The sequence below is a fragment of the Populus alba genome, chromosome 7 (genome assembly GCF_005239225.2).
Source record: "Populus alba chromosome 7, ASM523922v2, whole genome shotgun sequence".
NCBI classification, from domain to species: domain Eukaryota; kingdom Viridiplantae; phylum Streptophyta; class Magnoliopsida; order Malpighiales; family Salicaceae; genus Populus; species Populus alba.
The window spans coordinates 842065-856262 of record NC_133290.1 but is presented as its reverse complement, the minus strand read 5'-3'; the positions used below and the strand labels follow the sequence as shown (position 1 = coordinate 856262).

At 33.4% G+C, this 14198-nt stretch overlaps 3 protein-coding genes across 7 annotated transcripts; 1 reads left to right on the top strand and 2 right to left on the bottom strand.

Annotated features, from left to right (window-relative positions):
- Positions 1 to 1911: 1911 nt before the first annotated feature.
- On the bottom strand, positions 1912 to 2705 carry LOC118032116 (DELLA protein 2-like). Its single transcript, XM_035036726.1, has 2 exons — positions 2620 to 2705; positions 1912 to 2488 (listed from the first exon to the last, which is right to left on the bottom strand). The coding sequence occupies exons 1-2, from the start codon at positions 2703 to 2705 to the stop codon at positions 1912 to 1914; spliced, it is 663 nt and encodes a 220-aa protein (XP_034892617.1).
- Positions 2706 to 5448: 2743 nt separating this feature from the next.
- Positions 5449 to 12478, top strand: LOC118032101 (uncharacterized). 5 transcript variants are annotated; one of them, XM_035036702.2, is made up of 12 exons: positions 5449 to 5603; positions 5880 to 6119; positions 6244 to 6342; positions 6518 to 6621; positions 7415 to 8223; positions 8335 to 8457; positions 8583 to 8671; positions 8749 to 8949; positions 9611 to 10012; positions 10518 to 10601; positions 10757 to 11014; positions 12083 to 12478. In XM_035036702.2, exons 2-11 carry the CDS (start codon positions 5991 to 5993, stop codon positions 10796 to 10798), a joined length of 2082 nt encoding a protein of 693 aa, XP_034892593.1. In that variant the 5' UTR covers positions 5449 to 5603; positions 5880 to 5990; the 3' UTR covers positions 10799 to 11014; positions 12083 to 12478. The 5 variants fall into 5 exon arrangements, with proteins under 5 accessions (XP_034892593.1, XP_034892592.1, XP_034892595.1 ...); XM_035036701.2 differs by having other exon boundaries at positions 5880 to 6131; XM_035036704.2 differs by having other exon boundaries at positions 5880 to 6131; positions 9611 to 10016.
- Positions 12425 to 14160, bottom strand: LOC118032103 (probable peroxidase 26). The gene is made up of 4 exons (XM_035036709.2): positions 13867 to 14160; positions 13575 to 13754; positions 13281 to 13440; positions 12425 to 13016 (listed from the first exon to the last, which is right to left on the bottom strand). The coding sequence occupies exons 1-4, from the start codon at positions 14113 to 14115 to the stop codon at positions 12580 to 12582; spliced, it is 1026 nt and encodes a 341-aa protein (XP_034892600.1). The 5' UTR covers positions 14116 to 14160; the 3' UTR covers positions 12425 to 12579.
- Between the last annotated feature and the right edge of the window lie 38 nt (positions 14161 to 14198).

The window sequence follows — 14198 nt, the reverse complement described above, 5'->3', positions numbered from 1 at the left end:
AATGGAGGAGAAGGTGAAAACATTGTTTACCTAGGGCCCGTTTGTTTGCTGGAAAATAGTTTTTTTTTGAAAAGTGAATTCCGGAAAAAGTGAATTCCGAGAAAGTATTTTCTGATATTTGGTAGTGTAATGGAAAATAAGTTGGAAAACATTTTCTAGTGTTTGGTTATGTCATGAAAAATGAGCTGGAAAATAACTTATTAATATTTTATTTTTCTCAAGTTTATTAAAATAATGAGGAACAAATCTTACAAATTAAAAAGTTGAATGAGAATGAAATTGAAAACAAAATATAATTTCATAAATTATCTCAAATAAAATAAATAATAATAAAAATAATACAGATCAAATCTAAAAAATTAAAAAAAAAATAAAAGATGAAGAAATTAAAATAATAATAATCAAAATTTCATAAATTATCTCAAATAAATTAAGTAACAATAAAAAGAATGAGGATCAAATTTGATAGATAAAAAATTTCAATAAAAAAATGATAAGGAAAAAGCAAATAACAATTATAAAAATAAGGACCAAAGTTAATATAAAACTAAAATTTTAAGAGATGAAATTGAAAAATAAATATTCAAAACAAAATATATATAGCAATCAAAAGTTTGAGGATTAAATTTGATATAATCAGCAAATAATGATATTTCTAAATTTTTCACAACTTCCAGAAAGTGTTTTCCCTCCAAATTTTTCAGGAAAACACTTTCTTGAAAATCAAGCCAAATTTTTCTTTTACTGAAAAGTGTTTTCCATTGACCAACTTTCCTAATGGCAAACAAACACAAGAAAGTTTAGAAAGTGATTTCCCGGAAACCACTTTCCGGAAAACAAACACAGCTAAAGGGAAAACACTTTCCTGAAAACCAAACCAAATTTTTCTTTGACTGAAATTGGCCGGGAGTATTTTTCCGTGTTTTCGTTGACTAGAAAGTATTTTCCGTTGACCAACTTTCCTAATGACAAACAAATACAGGAAAGTTTGGAAAATGGTTTCCCGGAAACTACTTTCCAGGAAACAAACATGGCCTAGAAACATTCACTTAAATGGAATAGTGTTTTCACCTTCACTAATAGGCCAATGCTTGGTTGATGATAGAATCGTCTTGGGAATATTTTGGTATTTTTTAATTGATTAGAGACAAAATGAGTATTTTATTTTTTTATGGTATCATAAATTTACATTATTACCCTTAAAAGAAATAAATTGTTCTGTCTAGAATTAAAATAAAAAACAAAAACAAATATAAAAATAAAATAAAAGGTGAAAAAACAATGACCGTTGATTTCCTACCCTAGAATTTGAAGGCAAGTGATAGTGTTTATTGATTCTGGTAGACGATGAAAAATAAAAAGAGGCTATGAAGATAATTGATGGTGCTTGTCAAATTATATATAGTGATTTGTGTTGCTTGTTCTTTCATAGCGTCTTACAGAACTAATTGAAATGATGTTTGTGTGTGTTTTACCATCCTATTTAATTTATTTTTCTTTGTTTTTTGAACTTAAGAGAAAGATACAATGGATATACCTTTCTAGACCACATAATTTCTTCTATAATTATGTGAGGATCATGAGGCTGGTTTTCATGGAGTTTATCATAATTGTCTATATCTACCCCCACAATTACAGGTGTTCATATTTGACTCTGCATGATAGAGATATCACCCTCAACATGTTAGAATAACTACTTGATGAATAGAAATTATTGAAAAAAACAATGCTAATGAGATTATTCACCGCTATTGAGCTGAGTAGGATCAGGTTTCCTAGCTGAGCTGAAAATCAAGGGGATTCCCTTCCTGCGTAGGACTGGATTCCGATCCTTTTCTTCCAACCTGTACTCAGGCATGTGAACCCTGAAAAATCCGTCGTGAACGTCGGTCTTGCCAATGAGCGAATGTCTCATGCATGCCGCTCAATCTGGTCTGTGCCTCCCTGAGCTAATATATTACAAATTTGACTCCTAAAGAAGAACATATCCCACAACACCTTGCAGCGGTTTGCATTGATGATAGCTTCGAGATTGTCCTTGTATAGGGAGTCAAAAACAATGGAGTAATAGAGGAACGACATGCAAAAACATTCCAAGAAATCTTGAATCTCCAGTTTCAGTTCTTTCAATTTTGATAAAACCTTCTCTATTGCACCTGCTAGTGTGAGCGATTTGTGGAGTTGAAATTCCCTTCTCACCACAGCCGTCTCATCCTCACTTGCTCTTGTGAGTTTGAGAACATAATCAACAGTATCAGCAGCACCATTAGCAGCCAAACGTCTCACTTCAAAATCAATATCAAACTTTTTGGCTGCTTCGTGAAGATTGTCAAGTGTTTGTTGGGTATGGTCAGCATCTACGGACAAGAGCGGTCCGGCAGAGGTCAACCGGAATGATGCCGGGCCAGGTGACTGCTCGATGATATCATTAAAACAAGTGTGGTCTTGCACGAAATTTATCGCAACACTGAACTCAGTAAGGTGGATCCTTCACGGGTTTTTTGGTTGTAAATAAGTAAACCACATGAAAGGAGAAAATTAATTGGTATTCTGTGTTGTCACGCAAAACTGAGCAGGAAGGTATTAACGGTCTATGATTTTGTTGATTTTGATAAGGACTCGTTGGCAGCCAAGATCTCCTTCATGAGCATAATATCAATGGCCTTAGCACAATCCACCAATTTTTCGGCAAGAGAAGTGCCCATCTTTTATTTTTTAAAAACAAATTAAGCCATGTTATAATAATCTCCTGATTAGACTTTTGCTTGAGATTGAGATAATTATTATAAATACTATGTTTTTTTTATTTTTTGATAGAGAAATATTTGAAGAAAGACAAGAGTTATGTTTAAAATTTTGGTTTAAAATTTAAATTAAGAACTTAGAGTTGTCTTTTATAACTAGTTTTCCTAAGATGTTAAAGATGCAATATCTTCAAAGGAAGAGCTAAAATATCATCTTTTTTAGATAGCATCAAAACCTATTATGCGTCAAAGAGAGAAAATAACTTTGACTCGTTAGAATAAAAATATTTTTAACTCATCATAATCTCGTAGTTCAAAATGAAGCTTAACAAGATTACCAGAGTCTTATGTACTTGAACTCGGTGCTTAGCTAAACCCAATGATAACATGTTTAATAGCTTATCAAATCCATATATATATAGACTCAACACTTGGATGAGCCTAAAGGTGTCTGGCAGCTTGCCAACCCGTATATGTTTGGCTGAGCTCAAAGTTGTTAGGTCTAGCGCAGCTCACCTGAAAATCACATACGTCTAATATGATTGTGATTATTTTTTAAAATATTTTTTATTTATAAATATATTAAAATATATATTTTTTATTTTTTAAAATTTATTTTTGATATTAATATATCAAAATAATAAAAAAAACACTAAAAAATATTATTTAAAATAAAAAAATAATTATTTTAAAAAACACTTTTTAAAAAAAATATAAACAAACTATATTACGATAATTCCAACACAAAAACTACTGTGGTGATGGTGTAAAAAGCATCTAAGTTACGACAAAAAACAAAATAATAATTAGCTTAGTGTAAAAAAATAATTGTACATATAAGACAGAAGAAGTGGCTAGGAATTTCAAATCCCTTTGGATTTTTCTGCTTAAATCTATATGTTCAATCAATATCTTGTTACGTAAAATCATTGAAAATATGAAAATTGGAGAAAAGTATAATCTTGACTTCGAGTTATGAAAAATAATTAACTATCCTCCATCATTTTCTTCTCTCCATATATATTTATATGGATTTTATATTTGCCGGCTAATTGAGCAATACAAAAATCATTTATGAAAACAGTCATTTTCAAATTGACAAAAAGCTAATATATATTTATATATAAAATGTTAGTTAGTTGCAACAAAAAGGTTTCTTTTTGGAGATTGCCAAATGTTTGGTAAGATATATGTCATGATTTCAAATAAATGACAAGAAAAGGAAACAAAAAAAAAAAGGTAGATGAATAAGGAATTCAAATTAATTATTACTATTTTATATGTTAGGTTGATTCTATTTTAATATATCAATTCCATTGATATTCTTATTTCATCCCTTTTTAGGTTAAAAATTAAGGGATAATATTTAGACATATTTATTAAATACAATAAATACATTAGATTGATTCAAATCGAGATAAAAATTCTTTAATTTAATTCTTTCTTAAAATTATTCAAATAAAAAATTTAATTTTAATTGACATATAAATTATGAATATTAAAATATCTGTGATTTGATTTATAAAAGATATATTATATGAAAATAAAAAATCATAAATATTTTTATTTTTATATCTTAAAAAAATAAAAAAATATAGTTAATCTTGATATTATTATCTATTTTTTTTTATTAATGTTACAATTGATTTTTCAAAAATTCTCAATTAAATATAAATAAAAAAATCAAGGATGAATGTTATGGGAAAAGAATGGATATTGTATTAAATAATGAAAGGCAAGAAAAAATTAATTTACATGGTTGAACTATTACGATTTTTTTCTGTTTTCTTATATATTCTAAATATAAATTGGATTAATCTATAATTGGACCCTCTTAAAAATCTAGCAAAATGAATGAATCATATATTCCTCTTACCACTAAAAATCAATACTACTTGCATGCCAGATACTGTATTTAAATTATCTTTCAAATTAAGCAAGCATGCATGATTCAATTAAATTGGCAATTATTAACTACAAGCATCTGTTTCTAATTAATTCTCGTAAATTTTATTCCTAATTAGTGGTTAATTTTCCAAAAACAAATTAATCCATATCATCTTAATCGAATTTTTTTTAAAAAAACCGAAACCGGTTTAAACCGACCAAATTCGATTTGGTTTTTTCGGTTTCAAACTTATAAAACCGAACCCAACCAGTAAGATTTTTTTTTAAAAATTTTAATTGATTTAATCAATTTTTTCATGGTTTGATTTTTTTTTTTTTGGTTTTATCAGTTTTTTAATTTTTTTCTTACCCTTAGTTTCTTATTATCAATTATTTTAGTTGATTTTCATTAATAAATAATAACATGATAATTCAGAGTGTCTTTGTTTTTTTAAATAAATTAAAATGATATTTTTTTATATTTTTAATATAATACAACAAAAATATTTAAAAATATCTAAAAAAATATTAATTTTATATATTTTTAAGTAAAAAAATTCAAATTTGTTTTTGAAAAGCAAACAAATAAACACGAAAATAGATATAGAAAAACGTCTAAAAATATGAAAAGTCTTCCCTCTCATCCTCGCATCCTTCTCTTCTAATATTATAAATATTAATAACTACAGTTTAATTTTTACAGTTAATTCACTAAAATTGACATTAAACAATTTTTTTAACAGACAAAACAAATTAAATTTTTTTTTTAACAAATTAAGAAAGAGAGAGGAGAAACGGTCTTTTTTTTTTTTTTTTTTCCTTTTATTATTTTCTTCTCTTAAAAAAATTCTTCAAGTAAATGGCGACGGAGGACAACAAGCTCCTCCTCCTCATCTTCCTCCTCCTTTTCTCTTCTTCATCGTCTTCGTCTTCGTCTTCGTCATTCTTCGCGATCTCATTTTTATTTGTCAGGTACTCTCTCTCTCTCTACATTTGTACGTATGCATACACACACACACCTTCATACGCCTATATTATACGTATTTCCATGCGTACATACATTTTGATCTGATCATCCGATCACTGCTGCTTATCGATTCCATTTCAATCGAAGCTTCCAATTTCTCGTTATTTTATTGATTAATTTCATATAATTTGTTTTTCGTTTACATTCGTTTATTTTTTTGCATTTATTAATCGAATAGTCAGTTAATTAGGGTTGATTAACTTTGATTTTCGCAATTGCAGTTGTTGATTTTCTCAGTTACGCGGTGATGATAATTACGAAGGATTAAGAAACTACTTAAAGAGAGAAAAGAGAGTGAGAGGGAGAGAGAGGGGATTTTTTTTTTTTTGTAAATGTCCGGTGGAGAGAGAGAGGAGAAGCAATGGAAATGTGGAAAAGCGATTGCAGTGGCGAATTTGCAGAGAGTAGGAACAATGGTGAGGGATATAGGAGAGCCTTGTCTTTCTCAATCACCTATAAAGGTTGTTATAACTGTAAGACTACTACTGTCTCTCATTTATTCAGTTACTTTTTATATTTTGTTATGTTTCATATTGTTCATTTATAGTTACTATTGTGATCGGGATTCTGTTGTTGATGCGCTAGGTAGGAAGAATGCTTAAGCCGGAGAAGTGGCAATCGACTTTTGATAGTAATGGAAAGGTTTCACGTTTTCGGAAAGCGCTGAAGTTGATTGTTTTAGGGGTATGCTGTTTCACGGTTGCTATATTCAATATCATTAATTAATTCCATTTTCAGTCCTTCTTTGAATAATGAGATGGTGCTGATTTGGTTCTTGCGTATAATTTTGGTTCGCTTATCATTATGAAGTGGGTTGGACTTTCCATGTAACAATTTAACGTTGTTTGCTGCATGGCAGGGTGTGGATCCATCTATTAGGCCACAAGTTTGGGAGTTTCTACTTGGCTGTTATACACTGGGAACCACTGCTGAGTACCGGAGGCAGCTGAGGACAGCACGAAGGTATTTAAATTTTTTCAATTTTTGACCATATTCAGATGCTAAATTTATGTGTTATTGGTGTGCCCAATATTAGCTGATTCTTTGTTGTTTTGGCTTTCATGCCAAACTAAGAATGCCTGAGAGCTGTCTATAGTTTTTCATCGTCAGCTTTCCATTCCAGTCTTTGCTTATATATATGGATAAAAATGTGGGAAGATTTTATGTTGTTGGCTGTTATGATCTTAGCCAAAGACATGCATGCCCATACAAAATATTCTCTTTTGGGCTTCATCATTATTAAGTTGAGCCCTATTGCAGTTGTATCGTGCTCACCTTTCAGTCTTGATAGACAGGGTTCAGTTCTTCCATTTAAAAAGAATTGCTGTGATCCTTTTGCTATCATCAATGCCAGACTGGACATAACCCAACAAGCTGTAGCAGACTGTCATTAGAGAGTTTGCAGATAACAAAACATGATGCATGCACATCATGTATATTAGCATAGTGAAAATATCATTAACTACCTTTGATCTTTTTTTTTCTCTCGTTTTCTTTTCACTAAACCTATGATGTATATATACCATATTGATTTCTTTTTCAGTTTGCCATACTTGCATGATGCAGTGGTTAGCTTTTAACATGGTTTATTATTGATTTTTTCTTCTTCTTTTTTTTGTGTGCGTGTGTGTGGTGTGTATTTATCTGGCTTAACCAAGTTATTATTGAAGTACCGGGGCAAAAGAAGCTGTTTTAGTTTTTTTTAAGTATCTTTGAACCGTCTAGAATCCCCAGCTTTATGAAGTATTTTATGCAGGGAACGCTACAGAGACCTCATCGAGCAATGCCAAAAAATGCATTCAAGTATAGGAACCGGTGCCCTTGCGTTTGCTGTGGGGTCCAAAGTTATGGATATGAGGACACCATCCAAGGATGATGGGAGAGGGGAAGAAGCTACTGTCAAAAGTAGACAAACCTCTGTAGATGTTACTAACAGCTTAGAGAATTATAGCGATTGGAATAATAATTGTACAGATGCAGCGTGCACGTGTGCAGGGCAAAGTTCTAGTGATTCTGCTGGACTTGTCAGTGTGAGGGGAAGCTCAGATAGTGCAGCACATGATTCTTCTTGTTTTATACCTACTTCTGGCCCACTCAATAGTGGTTCTCCAAAAAGAGGTGGAGAGGCTCATGGATCAGAGTATGTAGTGGAGAGTTATTTTGATTTTCCTCCTTTACCTGTCACAAATTTGTTTGACAAGAGAGAAGATAAGAAAGAAAGTGGTGTGCTTGATGACAAACCACGTACACAAAGAAAATTGAGATTTCAGGATGACAGGATGCACAGTTTTCAAATTAATAATAATGTAGATTTAATTATTGAATCCAGTGGGGAACCATCTAACCATGCTTCACCTCAGAAGAAATCTGAAATTGAATTAGTTCACCAAGAGGACCATGAACCAGTATTACAGTCCAATAATCCTGGTAATGAGAAAGAAATAGTGGACAAATTGAGAATAGCTGATGTTCCTGAGACACCATTGTTAAATGGAACAACATCTAATGGAGGGGTGGCTGGTGAGAACAGAGTGTCTGAATGGCTCTGGACATTGCATCGAATAGGTACCTCAGTTACAGATTTGTAGTTTCATGTTGAAAGAAAAGCACTGAATTTATCTCATGAATTTTAATGTTATTGCTATTCCTTTGAGCTGACAACCTTTCTTCTTTCAGTTGTTGATGTTGTAAGAACAGATAGTCATCTTGAATTCTATGAGGATAAAAGAAATTTAGCTAGGATGTCTGACATCCTTGCTGTCTATGCATGGGCTGATCCAGCCACTGGTTATTGTCAAGGTTGCTCTATTAAATTTTAGTCTTCTTCAGTAAAACCCTTACCTATGTTCAAATCTATGAAAATTGTATTCTATTTGAAACTTTAAGCACAAAGTTTGCATGATCATGTGGTTATCTGGTTTTAGGTATGAGCGATCTGCTGTCTCCTTTTGTTGTTCTCTTTGAGGACAATGCTGATGCATTTTGGTGCTTTGAGATGCTTCTACGGAGAATGGTATTACTAACCCTGGCAAACATTTTTAGCTGGATAGCTCGATGTTCTTCTCTAACATGTGTTTTCCTCCTATCCAGCGTGAAAATTTTCAGATGGAAGGACCAACTGGGGTCATGAAACAGTTGCAAGCATTGTGGCACATCTTGGAACTCACAGACAAAGAAATGTTTGCACACCTATCACGTATTGGTGCTGAAAGCCTCCATTTTGCATTCCGAATGCTGATGGTTCTCTTCCGCCGAGAGTTATCTTTTAGTGAGGCTCTGCGGATGTGGGAGGTTTGTTCAGTTGTTCTCCTGCACTGAATGCAATAAACTGTAAACTTTATAATGTTCTTGATCTAACATGCATACCATGACAACAACTAGCTTGAATAGTTTTGCTAAGCTGATTATGGTATAACATGGAATACCATGTAACTAGAGGACTTCTGTAATTACTTAGTCTTCCTAGGTTTCTTTGTATCCTTAGGTAATCTGTCAAGATTGCCGGATAATTTTCTGAAATCTATTTGTTCTCTTCTAAGAGAATGCAGTAATGGAAGGTGTTGCTCTGTGGCACTAGAATGAAAAGTTTCGTCTGCAGAACCATGTGGTTGTTCAACTGAACTAGGAAACATCAGAAAAAGGCTGGCATTGCTATTATTGTGTGGATCAGGCATTTCTGAACGTAGAAATAAAGCATGAATAAGTTTTATGAAAGTTGGATGACAGTGCACTTAACTGATAAGTGCTTCTGAGTTCATTTAAGCTCAAGGGATATTCCCTGGCCTATAATGCAGTTTGATGATGTATTTTTTTTTAATTAGCATGAACATGGCTTTTTAAAAGCATCATGTCTTTGGAAGAATCATGAATCCCAATGAGAGGTTGTAACTTTTTTGCATTATCTCAGGAAGTTGAAATTATTCTGACTTTAATGAAATCATCGATAATGCAGATGATGTGGGCTGCTGATTTTGATGAATCTGTTGTGTGTAATCTAGAGGAGAATTGTCTGGATGCACTGTTGCTAAATGTTCCAAGGGATTGTGAAGGAGATACAAGGGAAGAAAGCATTGAAAATAGTGATGGTAGTTCAAGGGATGGTTCACAATCAAAGCATGGAAATGTTGAGCACCCAACGTCTGACAACACTGGAATGAAATCCGCATCAGCTTATAACTTTTGTGGTTTCACAAAGAATTTTTGGTCAAGAAATGACTGCATGCAGATTACCAACGCAATCTCATCAACTAAGAATGGGGATGACGAATTACCTGTTTTCTGTGTCGCTGCTATTCTCATCATGAACCGGCAAAAGATAATCAAAGAAACTCGCTCGATTGATGATATGATAAAGGCAGGTGTATGTTTTTGTAGTTCTATTACACTTTCTTCTTATAATTAATGTGTTTGTCATAGCTTTATGACAGTTAATCTTTATCTTTCTTATTTTTTTCTGCCAATTACCAGACCATCTACTTTACCTTGTCTAGTTCTAAGGAGGATCTTAACTTGATAACCCCCCCCCCTCCTTATCTCTCCTGAAGTGATCTGTGAGACCTAAATAAACAAGCTAGAGCAGCACATATCTAGTTTATCTGAGTGTGCTCTAGGGTATTTCTTCTTGCACTAGATCTTGAGAAAAGAACGCTCAAGGAACTTACATATGAGGTAGTTTTGCTCTATTTGTGCTCTTGTAAAATTGCTGGCTATTGTCACTGTTAAATTGAAGATCGATGTCAAATGGATCCTCATCAATATATGCAGACTAAAAAAAAAAACTTGTGTTATTTAATGACAGGACTTTGTTTTGTTTCATTATTTTACTCATTTCACTGACATTTGTATTTAAATGATTGCAGATTTTCAATGATAGGCTGCTGAAGATTCATGTTAAAAGATGCATACGCACAGCGACCAAACTTCGGAAGAAATATTTTTACAAGGTTAGGTGCTCATTAATTTATTTCACTTGAATTAAACAGTAATCTGGTTTTTCCTTTTCCTCTACATAGAAATTGCACCTGTCAGATGATTGTTCAGTTCTGTGGTATATCTTTCTTTCATGACGCCTTTCTTAAAACTAAATTCTTTGAATCAGCTGATCAAAAGCAAGAACCCTGTAGTCCAGAATGGTGAATAAGACTGCCAATTTTAGTATTCATTTCACGGACAGAGGCACCATGTTGGCACTTAGAGCTGGTAGTGGTAGTCTGGGATGCTGATTTTGAGTACGGCCTTACAATGTTTTGTTATTTGGATCTTTTATGATGGAGTTAATTAAAGAAAAGTGCTGTTGCCATTCAAAGATATTGTACAGTTGATTGTACTTCCATTGTCTCCTTCACATCTTTGTGAGGTAACTACTGTCAGGTTCTTTTCCCTTTCCTTATTGCAATGAATTACCTGGTGCCAATAAAATTGTAAAGTCATATACACTTGAGTGTTATTTGGCATCTAAGTTCTTCATCATGATCACTTGCATCATTCTTGAAATGAAATACATATTAGTTCTAGTGAGTTGTGGGTTTGATGAAATGGTTATGGGCCATGTATTTGTGTTTTGGATCATGGTTCTTTGTGGTTTTGAATTTGGTCAGTTTATATGAACAAAAGAAATGCGATTGATGAGATCAAAGATTAAACCAGTAATTAAATGGAAGAATGATTAGGGACAAATACCTCATATCAGATAATTTTCAAAAGGTTTATTTATTTTTTATTTTTTGTTTGGTTTTCCCCTAAGCCAAATAAAATAAGCTTCAATGAAGGTGCTATATGTGACAAGCCATTTAATTACTTTGTTCATTGTTGGTATAAAGTTTTTGTTCAAACTACCATTGTTCAATGGCATGTTAGTTTCTTTAAGGAGCCTAACAGAGTTTATGCTCAAACTTGAGTCTTGCCCTTTGTTGTTGACCTGTATCTTTCTTCCACTCATAAACATGTGGGAACTTCTTTGCTCTTGAGTTTGAGATCTCTGATTCTGTAACAACATATGTCAGCCCTCCTGGGTCATCTTACATTGAAACACCATATTTAGTTGCAGCAGATGAGGATTACTGGGAATAAAGAAGGATGCAGTGTGCAAATTGTCATTTTCTAAAATATCTCTAAACTGTAAAAAAATGGGTTGGGACATTGGTGCGACTGAAATTTATAACTTTACATGCTTGGACTGATCTAATTTTTTAGAAGGTTTTTTTGGTCATGGTGCAGATAATCATTGCTTGACTAACATTTTTTAATTATAAATTTGAACCTGCTGGTGTGTTTATTTACTTCATTTCTTGTAGTTTTATGTTCAGTAACATTTTTTTGAAGCTAGACCATGCATATAATTGTAGTTATGTTCAATTTAAGGATTTTCAAACTGTATTTGAATTGTGGTTCTCTGTTTTTTTTTTTTTTTTCCCCAATGTTACAGCATTCTCCTTTCATTTTCCTATCCTCCTTTTGAGGCCAACGGAAAGATCTAAAGGTGCCAACAAATTCATCTTTGGTGCATCCAGGTTCTTATCATTTAACTGCTATGATAATTCTCACAGGTTAGGCAAAGACAATGTTTTCTTTTCCATTGATTTCATTTTTCCAAGTATTTAGAGGGCAAATTATCATAAAGAGAAAAGAGAGGTAGAGAGGGAGCAAATTGTTTTGACAATTTTGATTGCCTTGTACTTTTGTTGAAAGGAGTTCAAAACTAAAACTAAAAGTTATTGAGAGTCATCAACAATTGCAATGGTTGAAATGCTGAAGATGATTTCTTAACTTGAGCAGGAGTTGTGTAATTTTATTTGTAGAAAGGAAACATTTTTTTCAGGCACATATTTGTATCCTCTATCCTCGACACAAATCAATAACATTGAATTGACAGTATTTTTTTGATGAAAAATATACCCTTGTCAAGATCACATCTCTTAGGTTTTATTGGGTTTTGCCATCATTTATGTATCGGCAATTTCGGCGTATCTCTCCTGCATTTCCCGTTAGCACATTGATGTTTCCCATCCTACTCATTGATAGAGCAAGTGACCTTCTTAAGTACTCAAAACCACCAGCAAATTCTTGTGTGATCTGTAGTGTGTCATTGCTGAAAAGTAGTTGCTGATCAACTCCTAGGACAGACTGGTAGGAGAGAACCCTCTTGTAGAAGGATTCTGTCAAGGTGTATTTAGAGCTAGATTCTGGGTTTAGAAACACCAGTGGGTCAGATTGGCCCTTTTTGGTTCTTTGGGGACATTGCTTTCTCATTTGATCTGCAAATGCTTTGTTCATGCTTGGGTCCGGCCTTCCTGTATTGTTGAAATTGTACAGTCGGTCCAAAATGTAGCGACAATGTGTTCTCCCCATTGAGTGTGCCCCTGATAAGAGTCATATGAGAATTGCCAGAATATGAACTTAAATTTGGGGCAATATGTTGAAGTACCTCTTGACCTGGCACATTTGCATTTGACTAACTTTTTTTTATTTTCAACTTGAACTTCTTTAGAATCATGGCAGTTACCAAGTTATGTGGGACAAGATTTAAAAATTAAGATTATAGAAAAACCTTTGAATTAAGGAACACATTTATAGATTTGTCAAATATTACTGATTTCTCGAGTTGTAATACTTTCAGTGCTTACCTAATAGTGTTCCCAGGTCCAACACATCCAAGCCTCTAGACTTGAAATATGCCAATGCTTCTCCCCCTGAGATGGATGGTGATGGGAGATCCACCGTTGCTGCTTTTGATGACACTCCATCCCTTCTTCCTGTAAACACGGGATAAGCTGGTCCGCCTGCCTGTTGGGTAGATGGGTTATAGATTAGTAACAAAATTGAAGTGTCCATGAAGTTTTTGTTTGAATTAGGCAAAATTTAAGTTTTTATTTGAATTTAGGCAAAATAGGCTATTGCGCCACTGTGTAGGATGTTACCAAATGAACAGCATCCCTGGTAGCCAGGTTGAGAATATCAGCACAAGAGACAACACCAGGACACCGTATCTCAAGAACTTCTTTTATTTTGTCAATGGCCACAAATCCTCCGAGACCCCAGTTTTGTGGAGCTGTCTTCTCCGAGTCTGGTCCGTCAAGAAGAATCGATGCATCACAGCCCTAAGTTTAGATAAGAAGAAACAAGTACTAATTATTTTTCAGCAAGTGAAATGGCTTGCCTTGCTTGGTAAAGACACCGAATTAGAAGAAAGAATGGTCGAGAGAGACGTACAGTCACAAAGCAATCCGAGTAGAGCAACCGAAGAAGCTTGGCAGTAATGCTTCTATCTGCCTTCCAAAATAACTCTACCTGGTGCCTCACAAACTCCTCTGCATAGGTGCATGTAGTATGCTGCCGGTAGTAATGCCATTTCAACTTCACCGGTGGTTGCAGTGTTATCCCGGCATCCACATTCGCTATACACAAGCATAATGCAATAGCCAGTAGCGGGAAAAACACGCACTTCTGACCTCTCCTCATTTTATCACCAAGCTATTTGACTATGAATGCAGCAAGCTCTATTAACTGATCATGGAATGTGGCTTGACATGAACAACGATTTA